A 20,171-nucleotide genomic window follows, 5' to 3' on the forward strand; every position below is an offset into this window, starting at 1 on the left:
AGGCAGCCTAGAGTTTTAGGTTTTGAATGAAATTGCACTTATTCAAATATATATATTGTTTTTCCATATTTGCAAGCAATATACTATTGATGTATACACGGTTGTTTATCAAAGGTGGTTAACAAAGGAAAGACCTTTACTTTGAAAATCCGTTGTCAATGTCGTTCGTAGTTAATTTTTGGGGGAGTCTTTATGGATGACTTGACTGTAAACTTGTTTTATACAAGCTCCGACAACCTGGGTGGCGTTAAAAACCATTTGGTATCAAATAAAAACAGGTGTATTTCCCCCTCTGTTACGGATGTACGGAGGTCTACTTTTATGTTTTACTCCGACCTTATCAAGATGGCGGATTGAGGACGTCGACAACTTCCGGTCGTGCCCCCTGAATGCTTGTGATGACCTCAAACAAATGGCGTAGGATACCGCTTTTTGAAATTTGCAGGAAAAACAAACATTTGAAAACACAAGGTAACGACGGGTGCGATTCAACTCCACTCACAACTGTAACTACATGTAGGTTTAGCCTCCACACCAGCGTGACGAATATAATTGTAGAGCATTTCTCACACTGTATCGTTGGAGTTCTTTGTATATTAGAGTTTACCAACGTTCTGGAGCTAACTGCGTCAACCGACGAACAGCTGATGATGTGTGCGCTTTATTCACCAGCTAAGTAGTTTAGGGAACTTCAATCAAATATTTCAGTTAGACTAAGTATAAGACAAAAGCTAAGCTAACAACAAACATTGATTTAGTAACCTAAATAGTTAAGCTAGCAAAGTAGGTCAACAGTAATTGTGCTAGCTAACGATAGCTGTCGCTAACAAAGTGACTAAAGGTGGACTACAAAGTTAAAGGTGAGGATATGTTTGTAGAAACTTTATAACTTACACAGTTATGTGTTCATTATCATAAACTAACAGCTGACAAGTCACTGATGATACTTGTATTATTTCCTCATATTTAACGTAAGTGTTTTGAAGAATGTGGGTCGTTTTCTGTTTGTTGTTCTTAGTTTTTTGGAAAGATTAGTTAGCTAGGTTAAATCAATTAACCCTATCAGCACCAACCAAGGTGATTTGTCTTTCTCGCTTCTTGCCCTGACAGGAGACAGTAGAGACATGGCAGAGAGACTGGCGGAGATGGAGGAAGATGTCGGAGATCTGCCAGCCGGGGAGGATGGCAATGACTCAGACAGAGATGAAGATGAGAGACTGTTTGCTTGGATGGTAAATGACGATATGGATGAGGAAGAGCAGCAGGAGGAGGAGGAAGAGGTGGAGGATGAACAGCCCTTGTTGGACACTGAAGGACCTGAATTGTTTGAGTTAGATACCCCAGCTGAGCGCAGTGGTCACATAACAGTGGTTGACAGAAACATCATGTATGTTTGGGGTGGATATAAGGTAAGACATTTATTAGATACATGTCTCCTAAAATCGACTTTCAGTATATTTGTGGTTTTTTTCTGCACATTTACTTAAAATACATTCTCCCTGTTACAAGAATGCTCAAAACCACGGATTCTTTGACTTGTACCTGCCGAGAAATGAGATCTGGATTTACAACATGGAGTCTGGAGTATGGTAATACCTGTTGTGTTTAAGTTGCACCTTGATGCCATTGTCCTCAGCAAAGTAGACAAATAAAAACACCCGAATGTTCACAGGACGAAGCATGTAGCTGGAGGCAACCTGCACACATCCATGTCAGGCAGCTGTGGGGTGTGTGTTGATGGAGTTCTCTACTTATTTGGAGGTCATCACGCCAGAGGAAACACTAACAGGGTACAGTTACATTAAGCACATTTCTTAACACCCTCACTTGTCTCATATTTATTCATTAGGACCTTGAAGCAGGTTTACTGTTTGCGATTATATTTCAGAACACCTGTATTTTGTGCTGTGCTTTGCAGATCTATCGCCTGCCCCTTAGAGCGCCCAGCCTTGTTTGGGAGGAAATGAGGGATCTTAAAGGACTTCCTCCATCCTGCAAGGACAAGCTTGGGTGCTGGGTTCAGAAAAATAGGTGAGGGATGACTACCCTTTTTCTTCTGGATTTTGAAGTTAACATTAAGGTTAAACATCATGCACACTTCAGAACCATAGACTGTATGTGCAGAACATGTTAATGTGGCTATTAAGTGTAAGCCATGGGATCACATTAACCCTAATATAATTGTTTAATACGAAATAATAAATGCACAAGAGAAGTCACCGACTGTTAATCTTGGGAGAGATATTTAAAGGGAGTTTTGTCTGATATTGTTTCCACAGACTTATATTCTTTGGGGGCTACGGCTATGCTGTACAAGGGCTTCATCAAGGGACTTTTGAATATGATGAATCGTCTTCACTTGTGGTCTGTAAACAAACAAAAAAAACTTCACATGACAAACACTGACTGACTCGCATCTTTTCGTCTGTGTTTATTTCTAAACTGTGTTAGTTTAAATAAAGGTATTTCATCGCAAGTTAGACAAAAAAAAAGCAGGAGTGTCTATTTCCTGTAAAGACATTTGATGATATAGTTTTGTTTGCTGCTGCAGTGGGACAGCCCAGGACGAGGTTGGAACAACCACATCCACGTACTGGACCTGGAGACATCTACATGGAGCCAGCCCAACACCAGGGTAAACGCATGCACGACACGACCAATTTCACCTCGCACACTCACTGGCAAGTGAAAAAGATATTTGACATGATCTATTCTCTCTCCGCTGTAGGGAAACGCCCCATCACCCAGAGCAGCTCATGCTTGCGCTACAGTTGGTAACAGAGGCTATGTGTTTGGGGGACGATACAAGGTAAGGAAATTAAAACAAATTCAAGATGTGGGTGTCTTAAACCTTGTTGTGAATTATTTTCATATGAATAATGATTAATTCCAACTGCCATCTCTTCCACAGAACTACAGACTAAATGACCTGTACTACATTGACCTGGACACATGGGAGTGGCATGAAATGTAAGTGGTGGTCTTTTCTTTCATGTAGGTCCAACCACAGAATAATCTGCGAAGACAATAGTTATAAATCGCTTAATATCAGGTCAAATTTTGCATATCTAATGTGCCTCAAAAGTTATACATCTTTCTTCCACCCTTTCCATTGGAACATGGTCACTTTTGAGCATTCTCTCTAATGTGTCTTCTCTGACCCTGTTGTAGGAGCGTTCCCCAGCAGGGTCCTGTGGGCCGGTCTTGGCACTCCTTCACTCCTGTGTCACCAGACCACATCTTCTTATTTGGAGGATTCACCACAGACAGAGAGACACTGAGTGAGCCTGACACTTGTTCTGGAGTAACAAATAATTCCTCGCCGCCTCAAAATGATCGCTTGTCTAACAGTTATCTGTTTTTCAGGTGATGCTTGGCTGTACTATGTGAGCAAAAATGAATGGAAGCCTTTTAAACACAGTCACACGGAGAGCCCGAGGTAATCCTCGCATCTTAATCTACAAGCAAACGAACATTAGTGCTCACATTAAGTTTTGGGTGTGTTGAGGGAACGTATTGTATTTGGACAATTCTTGACATTGTGCTGTGTGTATTTCAGACTGTGGCACACAGCAAGCTCTGGTCCTGATGGAGAGGTGTTTGTGTTTGGAGGATGTGCCAACAACCTGTTGTCTCATCACAGAGCTGTAAGTCATATCTTAATATAACATACATTAAATGTTTTCTACTGAATTTAACTCAACTTTCTTTTTTTTTACTCGACAGGCTCACAGCAACGAGTTACTGGTTTTCAACGTTCAGCCCAAATCACTAGTTCGGTGAGTGTGAATTTATTTTACACCTGAAGCTGAGATGGTCTCCTTTCTTTATTATTTTGTTCTCATATTTTTCTTTTCCCCACTCGGCAGTTTCTGTATGGAGGCCGTTCTGCAGCACAGGGAGCGTTTGTCGAGTTACTGGGACTGCTTGCCGAAACACCTCCTGCACAGCCTCAAACAGAGAATGGCGCGCGTCAACACACTGGGCTCCTAGGCTTAGAGGAAGCCGTCAACCTTGTTCAGAGGATTACAGGAGAATGTGTATGTATGGATGATAAGAGTTTTGCTCTCAAAGCTGGTAGTCCTATTGAAGCATTCGTTTAATGTGTGTGGACACATAAAATAATTCTCTGAGCAATAGTGAACAGCTGTGGAGCTGTTGGAAATGGGACCTGACAGAAAGAGAGCAGAGGTCCTGCACTACTTTTGAGTTAGTTTATGTTCTGATTTTAAGCAGGACTTCTTTCATTTCTCCATCTGAAAAGCTTAAATATGATATTGTAGTTATTTCTGTGTTCTAAGACTAATGAATTGCTACTTCTGTACTGGATACAACAACTTGATAACTGCAAGTTCAGGGAAGCTGTGACAGTGCTTCTCTGTTTACGATTCTGGGGAGTTTTGTTGTTTTAAAAGGTACAGTGTGTAGCAGTTGGGGGGGGGATCTCTTGGCAGAAATGACATATGTATATTAAAGCACATCCTGTAGGTATGACCAAGAGTCGGGGAAACAGTTCTAGTCCTTTAAAACAAACATGCCAGTCACTTGTTGTAATTGTGGTTTTTAATTGGTTTTCCTCAAAAATGTATACAACTTAAAATATGAGTCTGTCTTAACACTAAACACAGTGGTGCAAGGCTGAAACAGGTTTGCTTTAACAGTGCAGATTTTTTTTTAGGGAGCCTGTTGCTTCAATGATTGATATAACTTACGTTTGGCATGATCTTTGATGCAGATGTTCACTAAATCTTGAATAGTATAAGCTCTCACAGACCTAAAACTAGTGCTTTGTTACTCAAGACTATCTCCTCTGAAGCCACAGAAATGTTAATTTTTATTTATATAAAAATGTATTTATATATTTGTGAGGAAATGTGTGAGTTCTTTATTCTGAAAGAGGCCTTTAAAGCCTTTTTAGATTGTCATGAGTGGTTCCGGTAGCATTTCAATTTTGTTTAATCAATAACTTAAATACGTTGAGTGTATTGGATGTTGAGCCACTTTGCACTGAAATGCCTAATGTCAGTAGGGCTTTGTTTGTATTTGCCTGGTTTGCACAATGTTCCCTTTGGTGTTTTTTATTGTAGAATACAATGCATAATTTTCATTCGTACTCAAAGAATAAACACATACCATTAGTTGTGTTTTGTTGGTCAACAAATACAATCAATATCTAAGCTGAAATGATTGATTTTCAGACTGTACTGTGATGATCAGCTCTTGTTACGCTCGTGCTTGAAATCTAGATGAAGTCGGCAGAGTCCCACAGTTCTATGTTCACTCGTCTCTTATTTCTTCTTGACAGCCAGCAGGTTTGGAGCAGACACTTTAACTTTGCCTGGGATATTTCTGGATAGATCAGTATCCTGCAACACAGGATGATATCAGAGGGGATACAGTTTAATTGTTATATATGTCGTAGTATAGCATGTCATAAAAACAGTATAATATGCCATCAAAGAAGCTATATTATAAGATGTCACAAAAAGAGTATAGTCTGCTATAAAATAATGAAATAAAGATTGTACTATAGCATGTCATTAAACAATTATAGTATAGTACTGTATGTCAGAAATTGGCAAAAAAAGTTCCAGTTCGCTTCTTCACCTTGACACTGCGGAACAGATCTTTCTCTCTGGTTGAGGCATCTCTGGCTTTCATGAAGCTGAAAACTGCAGTGCGTGCAGCTGGTACAAACAAAGAATAACAATAATTTTTTAAAGCATTAAGCAAAGGCTTTCTGAATATTAGAATGGATCACTATTCTTACCTTTTCCTTTCTTCTGAGAACCTGGTGTCAATTTCACCTTGTGTCTGTGGTTACAAAAAAAAAAAAATACTTATTCAGCCACCGCCAGCTTCCCTTTGTCTCTTAAACACCACCAGATTAATTGCACATACTTGTAGTTGGAAAGGGCAGTGTATGGAGCACAGACTGGCACAGCAAACAACAGCACGTCTTCAGGATGAGGCTGGCCCGACAGAGAGGTGAGCAGATCCTCTGCTTCCTGGGGCGGCACACAGGAAAACTAAAGTTAAACTAATGCAGTAGTAAACTGAGTGTTGCGTTGTGAGGGATCTATTCGCAGGAACCAAATATAATATTCATAAATAGGTTTTCATCATAATCACCTGAAACTAAGAACTGTTGTGTTTTTGTTGGCTTAGAATGAGCCCTTCACATCTACATAGGGGGCGGGGCTTCACAGAGTCTCCCGTGTTGCACCACTCTGGAAAGAGCCTTTCAAGTTCTCAATTGTGAGACTGCGGTAACGTGAGCCGGAGTATTGAAACCGTGGTTCTGCCAGCAGCCATCTGACTTTGCATTCGGTGGCTCGCGCTACCGCAGGCTTGGGAAGGGAGGAGTGAGCGGAGGGGTAACCACACCACTAAATCCTGCACACTGTCCCTTAACAAACACTCATTTATCCCCCACATGTTCTTTGAATTATTAAAATATTCCACATATATCGTAGAGGGAATATTGTTTCTTTTCTATTAACTATAAGAAGTATTTATTTATTCAAGTTTACTTTAAGAACCCACCTCTGCACCGGGGTTGTCCGGGTCCACATCATCTTCCTGAAGGACAGAACACCATTCAAAAGGGATTACAAAACATATACGATACAACGGTAACTTTGTTAACATCACCACACATACAGTACATTTCAGACAACACTGGTATTGGAGCTTCATTGTGTCACGTACCTTGTCCTCCTGTTCAGCAGGAGCTCCCTCCTCTCCAGGCTGTCTCTCCTCATCACCCTCCCCTGCTACGGTCTGCTCTGTTTGTTTTGCTGCAATCTCCTCATTACGAGGTTTCTGGGGTGGTTTCTGAGGGGCTGGTTTCCTGACAGGTTCGACTTTCCCCTTCCCCTTCTTTCCTTTCTTCCCCTTATCCTTCTCTTCCTTAGTGGAACCAGCTGACTGCGGAAGAAAAGCGTTTACACCGTTATTCATGGTGTCAGCCTCAACGACTGTGCACATGACAACTGTGTTGACCCGAGTAGCAGTTACTACTAAAAATGTTACAGCTGGTTGTGATGGCAGTGTCACTGGACAGAACATAGTAATGACTGCTTAGAGAGTCGTTTTTTTTTTTATTCATCCTCACCCCGAGCAGCTGCATCATCAGCTCCCTGTCCTCTTCATCCTGGTCTTTGTACTTCTCTTTGATCTTCTTTAACTTGTTCTGCGGTGACAACAAGGGAAGATATACGCACAAAAACAACACAGATTGAAGTATAGGATCATTTAAGGTTCAAGATTGATCCTTCAAATAGACTCACTATGACATGTAACACAATAGGTAAGGTATTGTCAGAAGAACTGACACTGTATCCATCCATTTCGTGAGTGGTGATAAAACAAATTACAGCCTTCAATTCGCTGCAGATTATGAAAAGAAAGATATGTTCCTACTCGTGCTTTTAATAATTATACTGATGTTGTTTGTCTCCTAATCTCATGTACATTTACTCTGGTTTTATTCGTTTTTTAGTGTATGTTTTAGTCTGGGAATTTATTGTTCTCTTCTAAGTTGTATCTCTCCAGGAAAGATTTGCAAATTCATACTTGTACTGCTGAAGTTGTATGACTTTGTTTTCCATTTCAACCTAAGAACAGAACATCTTATCTTATCAAACTCCTCTCTTACCTTTTGACCTCTCTTCGGTTGCGGCTGGGAGGGACATCCTCCACCTTTGGATCCCTGGTCGACTGCTGATCCAGCAGACGAAATCTCAGTCTTCCCCTCAGTCTTCCCCTCAGTCTTCTCCTCAGTCTTCTCCTCAGTCTTCTCCTCAGTCTTCTCCTCAGTCTTCCCCTCAGTCTTCCCCTCAGTCTTCCCCTCAGTCTTCTCCTCAGTCTTCTCCTCAGTGTCGCAACCTTCCGGTTTCTGCTTCTTCTTCTTCTCTTCTCTAGTGGGAAAGAAAAAAACACCTGTTTGTATCAATAACTGGACGATTAGAAAGTTATTGATTAAATAAAGTCGACATAACGCCTGTTACGTTTTTTTTTTTTTAAACCAACCAAATGTCTCAACACTACCTGTTGCTGAAAGCCTCTCAGGTTTATGGTAGGAGCTTAACAGGAAGAAGTACATGTTGAATATAAGTTAATGTATTTAATTACCTTCTTTGCTTGGCAGTCATGTGTTTCCTCCCCTGTGCGTCTACCTCAACCTGAAGAGAAATGAATGAATCAACATGAGTACGACGTGTTATGCCTTTATGATATCACCGAGATGAAACTGTTGTAATGTACACTACCGCTAAAACGTTTGGGGTCTGAGAGGACTACTCTTTATGTTGTAATTGTATGTCATGCTTTTAGGTTGTAGACGGTCTTCTTAACAAATGGATGTTATTTTGTATGAAGGGTTTGCAAAAAAAAAATCATGTTTTCGTTCATGGGCAACAAAACGCTGAATCATTTTCAACCCGACTGACAATTGAAAGGGCAGAAAGAGACGAAGATCCCTCTGAGCAACAGATGACTAAGAAGAGAAGAAATCACCAGAGATTTGAAAAGGAAACGGGAAGCTTAACATTAAAATGTGTGCAGATTTAACAGGTTCCTGTTTCAGTGTCAAGTGCACAACTATGCCTATAACAAGCTGGAATTAACAGACGTGCTGCTTAAAGTAAAGCTGTTTACAGAAATACAAGGTTAGTCCAGGGTTTTACCTGAGTGCTCCGTTCCGTTTTGAAACCAGGGTTGTGAGTATTCCTAGAAATCAGGAGAGACACTTTGATTAAGTACCATTCATTGTTCTGTGCAATGATTGAACCATTAGGTTTGTAGAAAGGTGGGCAAGACCTTCTTATTCTTACAGTGTCAGCATCGTAATGGTAATATTACCTGCTGGGCTGTAAATGAGACAGGGAGATGGTTGTATCCGGAAAGCTGAATTCTTCACTCTCCTCATTCTTTATCTCCGTTTCCTCCTCGCTGTCTTCCTCTCCACTCTTCTCTGCCTCCAGGTTGTCCTCCTCAGGAACAGCGGCCAGTTCTCCATTCACACCATCATTCCCCCCAACCACCTTCTTGATCATCTTTTCCACCCCTCCATCTCCTATCGCTCTTTCCTCACCCTGATCTTCATTACTGCTGTCATCACCTGCAAAGCAACAGAGTTAGCTACAACACCCGATTGTAGTCGTTGCCTACACAGTAAATCCAGTCGTTCATGTTGTGTCTTGCTACCCATCAGCTCTTCTTCCTCCACGAACAGCTCGGCAGCTCTAGATGTGGCGTCCTGCATGTCCTCCTCTACGGTCTTCACTTTTCTCTCCCCGCGGTGCCGAAACACACTTTGCTCATCGACCTGCACAGAGACGAGCGTGAAACCTAATTGTTTGAAGACAAAGAATTAAACATGCACTCACAGCTCACGATGGTATTTACCTTGAAGAGAAATCCGAAGCCCATAATCAAGTAAGAGGGGGGCAGAAAGTTCTTCTTTCCTGGAGAGAAATACGTCAAATGTTAGGTCCTCTGTTAGATGCCATCATTTGCAGTTACACTTCTCAGATGTTGCTCTGGTGCCTTAGAAAATGTATACACCTTAAATGTTAGTGTGTCATACCTCTGATCATGAAACTTCCAGTGGTCAGGTACTCTCCAGTGGGAGCCGTCTTAGAGACCTGAACACAGATGAAAGATATCACGCTAATTAATGATAAATAATGCCGATATTTCTACTATATCAATGTCATGATTTAAGCATTTTACTGCTTGTAGTTTTTCATTTCCCTGATATCTGAAACATATGAAAATATTCTTTGCCTCTTGGCTTGTTAGCAGCAAATATGCTACCTTGTTTCCCCCCTAGCTTTAGAAACCCCTTTGAACCAGTCATTTCATTTTAAAAGTATGGAACATGGTAGAGTACATCATTCCCATACATCATTTTGTCTAATTATAATGGCCAGTCTGAGAAATACATTGCATTTTAGATACTACTTATGAGTACATAAAATGGTATCAGTAGTCAGTGTGTAAGAGGTACAAATATATATATATGTTTATATATATATAAACATGAAGAGCTGGCAAATTCAGTTGCCTGATATTGATGATTTACCTGATGATGATGAACCCACCAAGCGCTGGTGATGATCTTGGCATCCCAAGCAGCACTGTAGCACACAGACATGGTGCCAGCTTCTGTCAGGGTACGAGGAGCGATGGGGACACCTGCAACAGGAAGATAGAGGGGCAGAGACAAAGTGGAACAAGTAAAAAATCAAGTATGTTCACAAAACATCAGGTGAAATAGTGGCTGGAAATGCGCAGGTTTACCTGAGGGGTTTTTGATGACACAGCTAGTCGCTCCATGGAGGTCGGCATGAACATAAATATCACCTGACAGAGGAAAGGCACAAATGAGGGGATAAACCAGATCCATTTTGAAGCAACTTACTTTTTAAAAGGTAGAAGTATATAAGTTCATTCAATACCCGCACGGAGGTAGCGTTTGACAATTATCTCGTTCTGCTGCTGATCCCTTCCTGCGATGATGAGATAATTCTCTGAGCTGATGAACCACAAAAACTTCTCAAACCTGCCAAAAGAGGGAAAAAAGGACGAGGTTGAGAGGATGAAAGGCTCCACTGCAAGTCATGTAAATATAAAAAACATACTGTATCCGAGTCCGACTATGTATTCGGCACATAATGGTTATGTGTTACTTACCAGTAGACTTTCCTGGCCTTCTGAATGGTGGTCACAGTCTGCACCTCTTTCAGTGTTTGCTGTGTTTTTTTCTCTGCAGATTTCATAGCCTTGAATGACATGAAAGTAGAAGAACATTGAACATTTAACAGTATACAGTACAGTGGTTATAAACAATGATCCTTAGAAACACAAATACTTGCTTTGATCTGAACGATGTTCCTTGCTGATCATACAATTATTTGTCGCCATAACTTTTAAACTGCAATAAAACAGCTTTCTTACCTTGCCTACTGCTTCAATAGTTTTATGTTCTTTCTTTTCAGCACTGCGTTTGAAGTCATAGTACCTAAAAATCACAGTGACAGGGTCCATCAGCTGTAAAAACAACACCACATGATGCTTAATTCTATGTCTAAAGGAATACAAGTCAACCTACTTTTTGGCATTGGCATAAGCTGAGAGGCCAATATCCACATCTACTAACGTGGGCTTGTTCCTTTGCAACTTCTTGTTCTGCCCTTTGTCTTTATTTTTGTTTTTCTTCCCTTTCTCCTCCACCACATCTTTTTTCTCTTCCTCTTCCTGGTCTTCCTCAGAAATATATGGATTTCTAGAAGGAAAAAGATACGCATGAGCCAAATGGTGTTACAATAATCAGAGCGGTCTGTGGGACTCGAGTTTCTGTATCAGAAGTTCTCACTTTAAAAGCATGGTGATATGGTTGGTCTGCAGCTTCAGGTCCTTGATGGCGCAGGCCACCGGGTCACCGGCATCTTGCGCCTCTTTGACGATAATGCCGATCTCAGTCCAGTCCACCTGATTCGCCAGTGCACTGCGCACCACCTGCAGCGCCCGCTCTACCACAAACAGGTTCATCTCCACCAGTTCACCCTTTATTCTGTCCACCTCCTGCAAATCACAAGACCACATTTCATACATTTCAGCGATTTTGAGATGAAACGACTGAACTTCTATTTGCAAGTTTCAGTTAATTCTTCTCAACAACACCAACATTAATGTTTCACAAATACAAATAGGAAAGCAGGAGCCATTCTGTGCAGCATTTACAGCAGACACACCTAAAAGTTGGCGGTAACACTGACCTGGGTTTGGTGCAAGGCCTCCAATCTCTGCTCGTGGTCCTTCTTAACATTGTCCAACTTCTTCAGAGCCTGTTTCTCCTGCTGCAAGGCCTTCATGTCAATCCTCTGACTCTCCATCTTAGAATAGAACTCATCCACTGCCTGAGTGAGAGGATCACATTGGATTCATATAACATTCATGGCAGAAGTATGAATTCACATTGTAAAGAAGAAAGGATCAAATAAATAATAAATAAGCAGTCTTGCCAATGTTTACCTTATCAAAAGTATCAAACTCCAAATAGGGGCTCTTTGCATGCTGGGCAAAGAGGAATGGGTGGAATTCATCATATCTGAAAGTGGACATCATTGACGTATATTAATTAACAATATTGTGAAAATAAAAGAACGCTGGAAAAACTTGGGTATAGTCACAAATAGTGTGTTAAACAAAACCGGACATACGTGAGCAGTTCTTCACTGGGTTTGCCAGGAGTTAAGCTTGGTTTCTTGTCACTCTTTTGAATGATGTAGCCCTTGAATTAAACAGAGTAGAGACTTTGTGAGTATAACAATCTATTACAGGATCCTCAAAGTAAAGACCGCTAATGAAAGGTCCCGTACTTTGCCACTGAAGTTTTCTGTTTTTTCCATATACGTTTCTGCAATCTGCAGGGCTTCCAGGATTTTAGGTGCAACTGAAAAAGCAGTCAGAACAAATACTGTATTTACAGAAAACCATTACAAATAAAAAAAAATCTAATAGTAAAATAGAACCACTACATAAACCAGTAGCCTTTATTTCTCTACGATACCTGCATCAACTTGAGTGTCAACTTTGACAGAGCCCGGCAGTCCCGCCTCTATCAAACTGTGTTCTATCAGAGTGGCTCCATAGGCTGGAGGGGTGTTTGGAAAAGACACAAAACAAAGTTCAGTTTGTTCATTTTACATGATCAAATATTTTTAGGACATTTCACCTCAAGTGTGTCTGTTTCAGGGCAACATTTCAGAACTGTTGCCTTGCTACTTACGAAGGTGAGGGTTCAGGACCTTTTTAACTTGATCTCCACTTGTTGCTTTGCTGAGGATTTCAGTAAGTCTGCATGAAAAGCGATAGGATAACATTATGTTTCACTGGTAAATAAATAGTAATAAATGTTTATTGAATTCTGATGGAAGTCCATCTAGTCCACAAACTCAACAAGTACGTATAAAGATGTAGTTACCGGTCTAAACTGAAGAGAGGTTCAGGGGGTCGGGCGCTCTCCACAGGGTACCGCTCTCTTACAGCAATCTTAACATCTTCTGCCTCTGCCTCTGCCTCTGCTGTACGAAACCTCAGCAGGTTCAGGATGGTGTACTCATGGTCTGTGAGAATGACGTTACCCTGAAGATGCAAATACACACACACACACACACACACACACGCAAACACATGTATCAATGTCATGGTTCTGGATCCAGGCTGAGAAGATCAGAAGTTTGATATATGCGTCTCACAATGTTTTCTCACCCTGTCATACAGTTCAATAATCAAGTGGTAGGCAGCCTCATCTGAGCCAAACTGGAGGTCAACAATCCTGTCAATCCCAAGCTGCTTAACCTGGGTCAGCCGCCGTGACCTCAGGTGTTTTCGACACTACGGAGAAAGTTCAGTTTTATTACAACGAATACATAAATAAGCAAATACAGGAAAATCACAATAACAGGAACCGTGTACTGATATTGACATATCAAATCTGTTTAGGGAGAGGAAAAAAAACATTTGTCTGGTTGATGTCAAGGAAACAATGGTTTGAATGGAATTCTCAGTGAAATCTCACTTGAATCATACATCTAAATATCATAAAAGCCGACAATATGGTGAAACATTAAACAGTAATGATTTTTGGTTGGTCAGTCTTTTTCAATGAACAAGACGTTCTTACTTTCATTGCAAAGCCCGAAGGCATCATGTTCTTGGGCCATTCAAAGTCTGTGGAGTGAATCCGAGTCCCAGACTCAATCAGGATAATAGCTTTGCAGTCAGGCCTGGGACAAAGATACGACACAGAGTTATACATGATGCCTGAAAGTGGTGGAATATACCTATACAAGTAAAGCATAAGTATATTTATTGAGTTCTGTACTTGAGTACAATTTTGAACACATGATACTTCACCTCCACTACATTTCTCAGGAAGGTACTGTACTTTTTACATCACATTTGTGACACATCAGATTACAAAGTATATGGTGAGCTAATGAATAACAGCGATTGCATAATTCCAACTTTTATTTTGAGAACGTTACTTGAATCCTATTGTGAAAACACTTCCGTACTTAAAATGAATTAAAAACTTGAATGCAGCTTTCTTATGTTTAATAAATAAATCTTTATATCGTGGTATTGCTGCTTTACTGAAGAGCTTTATGACATGGGACACACCATTACACTTAAACTTGTGGAGTTTTTTTTTTTTTAAACTGTGCTTACTTTTGCAGACGGATGAGATAAGTCTTGTTGTCGATGTCATACACGTTGTTCACTCTCATGCCAATGTAGCTGTGAAAGAACAAATGCATGATCAACATCTGTGGACACATCAACATGAACGCTTGTTAGCTTAGCCACTCGGCTGAGATTCATAACACGTATCACCTACTTAGCATTGATCTCGGCAATAACTGCCCTGATATCCAGGGTGGTGAATCTTGTTTTCATGGTGACCGAAAGGCTGACCACAGTTAGAAACACTGAGAAAATTCACATTTCTAGCAGCTACACCAGCTAGGAAAACATGCAGTGAATTACTGCACATGCGCACATATGACGAGTTTTTACGGAAGCCGGCGTGGAGCAAAAAACGAGCAAGTCCACGCCTTTGCCACACACCAGACATGAGCGAATAGGATGAATTGATTGTGTGTGGGATACACTGGTGCTTGGTAACTTCTATGCTATGACCTGAATGCAGTGGACCGGTGGTGCTCTTGCAGGGACTGTTTCTAGATATTTGTATGCTCATGGTAGGCTCTTTAGCATTTAAAGTGCATTAATGATGCACTACTCAAGCTGGCTTATTGGCGTAAAAAACAGGGCAAGCCTTCGAAATGCATGCAAAACACCACCTAACATGGATCGGAACAAAAGGGGGACGTTGAATGTGGACATGCAGAACAACAATCCGCAGCCCAATGGAAAGACATCCGACCTAACGGTCATGACCCACCTCTGGAAAAAAGGTAAGGGGGAAGGGGGGAAAAACAACGTCGCGTCAAATATCTGGGCCTGCAGCGAATAAAAGGCTTGACTGACATTTTTTTTTAAACATGGTTGTTGCTTTTAAACTCCATTGTTTTCCGCGGTTGGACGGGAGAGAGTGAAACATTCAAACCGGAGTTTCCCGTTTCCTCCTCAGGTCAGAGAGGAGGGCGAAGGCGTGCTCCGTTACCAAGGCGACGGTCAGCTAACAGGGCTATGCTAGCGGGGCTAGGCTAACACCCGTGTAGCCAGTTTCCGTGTCCCTTTGACACTCCGATGCGCAAAAAAAAACGTACATTTAAAAACCGTTGACATGTCCTGTCCGGATACGCTATGTTATGAGTGATCGAGGTGCATGCGGCGGCTAAGACACAAAGGAATGCATTGTAAGTTGTGACCTAACGGCTGTGAGTAGCGTGATGCTGACAGGTCTGACACACGACGGTCGTCCATCGTGGAAGTTTCTCTTCAAAGATTTCTCTCTTATGTTTGTTAGCTGTTTAATCTTTGGAGGAGCTAGCTGGGACTTTATTGTGTCTCTTAACCACCTAACTGAGAACATATACGTGGTTTTGACATGACGTTATAGCCTTTGTAATCATATTTTAATATTTGTTTTACGCTTAGTTGTTTTTTTTGTGAAACTAATATTTTGGCTCGTTGTTCCCGAAAATGGTGAACATTAACAACATGTCAGCCACTAGCTCAATTGCATTGGCAGCGTGGAGTTCTGGCAGTGGAACATTATTTTAATTGTGTATTCATGCTTAACTTTCCCTTTTATCAGTCATTTTAGCTTTGTTTTTTTTTATTATTTGTGCAGGCTACAAAACAATCAAGAAAATTGGGGAAGGCACATTTTCAGAGGTGTTGAAAACTCAGAGCCTGAAAGATGGGAAGTTCTACGCATGTAAAACCATGAAGCAGACAATTAACAGGTATGTATACTGCAACAACAGGACAACATGTCCTGTACATAGGCGATCATTGGGGCATTTTACCATACTCTATTGTAACAGTCAGAAGATTGACACCCCCTATGCCTTAAGTGTCCTATTTCACTTTCAACTTGTAGTGATGAGGTAACAATAGATGTCTGTGGTTGAAATTTGAGTTGTCAGTGCACTGGTTTTTAGCATTAACTTTGCAATTTAAATATGCCATTTTTCTTGTGTAAATTGTCACATTGTCCATTTACAGTGCAGCAGTTATTTTTCTTTACAATTAACAATGCTGCATGTTTACACCTGTCAAATTTAAAAGCGCAAATGTCATCTGTTCTCGGTCATCAAGTCTGGAGCAGGCCAACAACCTGCGGGAAGTCCAGGCAATGAAGAGGCTGAGCCCACATGCAAATATCATCGAGCTACATGAACTGATTTTGTGAGTACTAGAGTGTTGTCTATCATAAAGTTATTGTATTGCCTCAACCTAGTTTCATGTGGCGCGGCATATTAATCTAACACAATGTTTCAGTGACAAAGAAACTGGAACTGTGTCTTTGATTTGTGAGCTGATGGAGATGAACATCTATGAGTTCATACAAGGTGAGTCTGCAAGTATTAACAAGTGCAATACATAATTATAAGGATGAACGGGAACATGAAGATGAAGAGGTTCTGTAAACTGTTGGGTAAATTATGGGCTTATATCGCTTCTTCATCCGTTACAGGAAGACAAACACCACTGCCTGATAATACAATAAAGAACTACATGTACCAGCTTTGCAAGTCACTTGAACATATGCACAGGTAGTTATGAAAAAACTTCAGTTCACCTTAAACAGTAAACAAAAACACAACATTAACTCTTTTTTTTCTTTTTACAGCTGTGGGATTTTTCACAGAGATGTGAAGCCAGAAAACATTCTCATCAAAGTGAGATGCATCATTATCACAATGTGCTTTAACAGTGGTAAAAATATATATTTCATACACGTTTAAAAAAAATGTATTTGTACAAATTGCAGCAAAACGGTCTGAAGCTTGGCGACTTCGGCTCATGTCGGAGCGTGTACTCCAAGCCTCCGCATACAGAGTACATCTCCACACGCTGGTACAGAGCCCCAGAGTGCCTCCTCACTGATGGCTACTATGGCTTAAAGATGGACATGTGGAGTGCTGGCTGTGTCTTCTTTGAGATCATGAGGTACGTCTGAAAGGGAAGGGCACAACATCTCATCTGTAATACCCATAGAACAACCGTTCATGAGTTAATGAGACAGGATAGGAATACTCTTATGAGGTTATACACAGTCATCTCACAGAGTGGTCCTTGATTACATGTGTAATTACAATGTTACTAATGTCTGCGTGTAGTTTTCCTTCGCTCTATTTGTTCGATCCTGTCTGCCACCAGAGGCATAAACAAATGTCAAACAAATGCTATGTAAATAGCTTTGTTGTGGCAGTCAGATACTTGTATGTTTCAGTTTGAGTCCCCTCTTCCCGGGAACCAATGAGTTGGACCAGGTTGCCAAGATCCATGACGTGTTGGGGACACCAGATCAAAGTATCCTCCAAAAGTTAAAGCAGTAGGTGTTCCTCCTAAAAATGTGTTGTTTGAAGCGTCTTTGTGACAGAAATTGTGAATATAATTATTTATGTGCTTAGAAAACAAAGCCTTCTCTTGGTTTCTTGTTTGTCTGGCAGGTCTAGAGCGATACAATTCAACTTCCCCCCTAAAAAAGGCAGCGGTATCTCCCGGTTAGTCCCTCGCTGCCCGGCTCCAGCTCTGTCACTCCTCTATCAGATGCTCGCCTATGACCCCGATGAACGCATTACTGCAGAAACAGCTCTGCGGCACACGTACTTTAGGGAAATCAGGTAAACCAAAATCAATGAATCACCTCGCAACTTATTAAATAACATTTAGACGATACAATTGCCAGGTTTGCTGGTTAGACACACTGGAGACAAAGAGCTTTCATTTTAAATACTCATATCCTGTCATTCGTAATAGAAATCTTGCTTGCTTTCTTCTCAGGCTGGCAGAGAAGAAAGCCGAGACTTTTCAGAGAGTATCTGGGACTATGGATGGACTAGAGAGTGGCGGGAAGCACAACTCCTTAGACCACATCTGGCGCCCAGCCAGACTCGGCAAACAGCTGAGGGGAAGACACACAAGGCAAACCCCTTTAATAAGCGTAAGTCAACGTTCATGTCAGCAGGAGTGAAATGTCCAAAGTCCCATGAGTCCAAATGAATATGAATACAACTGGTACCATCCGATACTTCCTCCCTCTCCAGCACAACATGAAACACGTAGCGGAGCCCCTAATCCGACGGAACGTCCCTCATATTCCTACAGAGCTACCCAAGATCAACATGGTTGTGCCTGGACCTCAGATCTCCTTCCCGGTCTCCACTATGCCCGCATTTACCGTCACCCACCGAGGCACTCTGCCAACCATCACGTTGAAAAAGTGCCAGTCGCATTTGGCAAAGGTAAACACAGGAGTGCTACACAGACATCTGACTTTTAATATTTGAATCAGCCGACAGGTTTGTCTTGCATATCAGATGTTTTAAAAATGCAAGAGGTACGTCACATTAATATAACTAAACAAGTGCCTTCATAGTGCTTTCTTTAAGGGCTTTGATTTGGCATTTTCTTCTCTTCACAGCCCCGGGATGAGTCCCACCGTGCAGCTTTGAAGACTTTCTACATTCCACCTCTGGATAGGAAACATGGAGGCTACTGAGAATCAAAAACACTTCCATTGTATTATTAAAAATGTCCTCTAAAAACTGGATAGACCTTTACTGTTAAACAAATTGTCGAGAGGACAATGTTTGGACGGGCCGGACGTTGAAATCTATGAAGCAACACAAACATGACGAAAAATGCAACAAAGACCGCCATGCCTGTCATATTACCAGATATCACACTGTTCAACCCTCACTGCAATGGTACGATTCAATGTAATATCTACACAAACAAACAATATTAGAGTCTGTAATATAACGCTGGATTGAGAGTGTGTAGTTTAGTTATGACCTCAGTTTTACGTGACCTAGTCAGGTGTTACATATTTACAACGGTTAAGAAATATACTTCAATCTGAGCCTATTACACAAGCTAAGCAATAACATACGACACGTGGAAAGACATTTACCATTGTGCGTGTCTTTTTTTATGGTTTCTGAATGAAATGGAACATATTTGATGAGTAACATGGTCAACTTCCTGGACAACAGGGTGCCTTTAAAAAGTTGTCACAACCCTTGGACTTGTTCTGGTTGTCTGGTCTTATTTGACAACTTTGAATCACAAATGATAAATTAACTAAATCACAACAGAACAAATGTCAACAAACTGAACGACACATTTAATTAAAACATTAAAAGTTTTCACCTCTAGCTGTGACACACCAGGTTTTTTAAATAAATATTAAGTGGATTCGAAGTTGTAGAGCAATAAACATGATAAACCAAGGGTGGGGTTGAATACTTTTCCTAGGCACTGTTTACTGGTGATAGTCTCTTTCCAAATGCTGCGAATGAACTCCTCGGGACAAAGCGTTCTGAGCCACAACATTGCCTTTGGAGAAGTAATTTAAAGGCACATTGAACTGTAATGTAAATAAACAGCAAAACAGATTTGGAACAGTCAAGGAAAAATAACTTTTCCTTTTAGATGATGTATGTGATCTGTATTTTATATGGCCTTAATAAGAAAGTCCTAAAAAAATGTTTTTGTTTAGAATGTAGCTCAGCCAGTTATTCCCATTGAAGCACTGTGGCTTTAAAAGAAGTACCTTCTAATCCAGAGCTGAGAGCTCAGTGAAGTGGACTGACTCTGCCTGCACTTTATTATGTTGGTTATTGTGAAGGATTACCAGATTAAAAAAAAAGTGAAGTGTCATTTGTATGATGTCATCATTAAGGTGGTACAACCTCCTGAAACAAACAGGTCACTGAAGTCTTCATGGCATAAAAATATGATTGTTTATGACAAAAAAATAAAGTACATTAATACGACAATAGTGTCAAACAGGAAAGAGCCATCTGTTGTTTCTTAACTGACCTCTTTCATCTGGCTTTTGTTACATTTCTTTTAAGAGAATCTGAGGCATAATGCAAGCTTGTATCAGTTTTGAGATTCAATCGTTGCTTCAAAGACTCCATACTTCACAGCTCCTTCCTTGACAATGTCAG

The 20,171-nt window shown here is 40.8% G+C and overlaps 3 protein-coding genes across 7 annotated transcripts; 2 read left to right on the forward strand and 1 right to left on the reverse strand.

Annotated features, from left to right (window-relative positions):
- The first annotated feature begins 320 nt into the window (after window positions 1-320).
- Window positions 321-5,138, forward strand: klhdc2 (kelch domain containing 2). Of its 3 annotated transcripts, none has more exons than XM_076108646.1 (14): window positions 321-471; window positions 1,111-1,409; window positions 1,510-1,589; window positions 1,673-1,790; window positions 1,919-2,031; window positions 2,280-2,364; window positions 2,552-2,635; window positions 2,729-2,809; window positions 2,912-2,970; window positions 3,172-3,281; window positions 3,367-3,439; window positions 3,560-3,647; window positions 3,727-3,779; window positions 3,870-5,138. In XM_076108646.1, the coding sequence occupies exons 1-14, from the start codon at window positions 390-392 to the stop codon at window positions 3,991-3,993; spliced, it is 1,449 nt and encodes a 482-aa protein (XP_075964761.1). In that variant the 5' UTR covers window positions 321-389; the 3' UTR covers window positions 3,994-5,138. The 3 variants fall into 3 exon arrangements, with proteins under 3 accessions (XP_075964761.1, XP_075964764.1, XP_075964762.1); XM_076108649.1 differs by having other exon boundaries at window positions 384-516; XM_076108647.1 differs by lacking the exon at window positions 321-471 and adding an exon at window positions 525-860.
- nemf (nuclear export mediator factor) lies at window positions 4,546-14,583 on the reverse strand. 2 transcript variants are annotated; one of them, XM_076108642.1, is made up of 33 exons: window positions 14,414-14,583; window positions 14,245-14,313; window positions 13,697-13,799; window positions 13,282-13,407; window positions 12,995-13,155; window positions 12,800-12,867; window positions 12,581-12,664; window positions 12,390-12,463; window positions 12,231-12,301; window positions 12,043-12,118; window positions 11,787-11,927; window positions 11,384-11,592; window positions 11,120-11,293; window positions 10,966-11,029; window positions 10,702-10,790; window positions 10,467-10,570; window positions 10,309-10,371; window positions 10,091-10,203; window positions 9,593-9,650; window positions 9,412-9,470; window positions 9,211-9,331; window positions 8,866-9,124; window positions 8,691-8,733; window positions 8,137-8,186; window positions 7,828-7,922; window positions 7,661-7,791; window positions 7,118-7,195; window positions 6,712-6,930; window positions 6,547-6,582; window positions 5,902-6,008; window positions 5,771-5,814; window positions 5,608-5,687; window positions 4,546-5,366 (listed from the first exon to the last, which is right to left on the reverse strand). In XM_076108642.1, exons 1-33 carry the CDS (start codon window positions 14,470-14,472, stop codon window positions 5,289-5,291), a joined length of 3,306 nt encoding a protein of 1,101 aa, XP_075964757.1. In that variant the 5' UTR covers window positions 14,473-14,583; the 3' UTR covers window positions 4,546-5,288. The 2 variants fall into 2 exon arrangements, with proteins under 2 accessions (XP_075964757.1, XP_075964756.1); XM_076108641.1 differs by having other exon boundaries at window positions 7,661-7,922; window positions 14,414-14,575.
- On the forward strand, window positions 14,583-20,148 carry mok (MOK protein kinase). Of its 2 annotated transcripts, none has more exons than XM_076108644.1 (12): window positions 14,583-14,993; window positions 15,836-15,950; window positions 16,306-16,395; window positions 16,489-16,559; window positions 16,685-16,763; window positions 16,841-16,889; window positions 16,982-17,160; window positions 17,444-17,545; window positions 17,664-17,837; window positions 17,998-18,157; window positions 18,261-18,458; window positions 18,638-20,148. In XM_076108644.1, the coding sequence occupies exons 1-12, from the start codon at window positions 14,807-14,809 to the stop codon at window positions 18,713-18,715; spliced, it is 1,482 nt and encodes a 493-aa protein (XP_075964759.1). In that variant the 5' UTR covers window positions 14,583-14,806; the 3' UTR covers window positions 18,716-20,148. The 2 variants fall into 2 exon arrangements, with proteins under 2 accessions (XP_075964759.1, XP_075964760.1); XM_076108645.1 differs by lacking the exon at window positions 14,583-14,993 and adding an exon at window positions 15,284-15,398.
- Window positions 20,149-20,171: the final 23 nt, after the last annotated feature.

The sequence above is a fragment of the Anarhichas minor genome, unplaced genomic scaffold (assembly GCF_050575085.1).
Source record: "Anarhichas minor isolate MPS153535 unplaced genomic scaffold, ASM5057508v1 ptg000040l, whole genome shotgun sequence".
Classification (NCBI taxonomy): domain Eukaryota; kingdom Metazoa; phylum Chordata; class Actinopteri; order Perciformes; family Anarhichadidae; genus Anarhichas; species Anarhichas minor.

Coding starts and splice junctions, on each gene's coding strand:
- klhdc2 (XM_076108646.1), top strand. CDS start 390: ATGCTTGTGATGACCTCAAACAAATGGCGTAGGATACCGCTTTTTGAA. Junction 472..1,110: donor CAAACATTTGAAAACACAAG/GTAACGACGGGT, acceptor TTGCCCTGACAG/GAGACAGTAGAGACATGGCA. Junction 3,648..3,726: donor TGTTGTCTCATCACAGAGCT/GTAAGTCATATC, acceptor TTTACTCGACAG/GCTCACAGCAACGAGTTACT.
- nemf (XM_076108641.1), bottom strand. CDS start 14,472: ATGAAAACAAGATTCACCACCCTGGATATCAGGGCAGTTATTGCCGAG. Junction 7,923..8,136: donor ATGACTGCCAAGCAAAGAAG/GTAATTAAATAC, acceptor CTTTCCCACTAG/AGAAGAGAAGAAGAAGAAGC. Junction 7,196..7,660: donor AACCGAAGAGAGGTCAAAAG/GTAAGAGAGGAG, acceptor TTGTCACCGCAG/AACAAGTTAAAGAAGATCAA.
- mok (XM_076108644.1), top strand. CDS start 14,807: ATGATGCACTACTCAAGCTGGCTTATTGGCGTAAAAAACAGGGCAAGC. Junction 17,546..17,663: donor ATCCTCCAAAAGTTAAAGCA/GTAGGTGTTCCT, acceptor TTTGTCTGGCAG/GTCTAGAGCGATACAATTCA. Junction 18,158..18,260: donor GGCAAACCCCTTTAATAAGC/GTAAGTCAACGT, acceptor CTCCCTCTCCAG/CACAACATGAAACACGTAGC.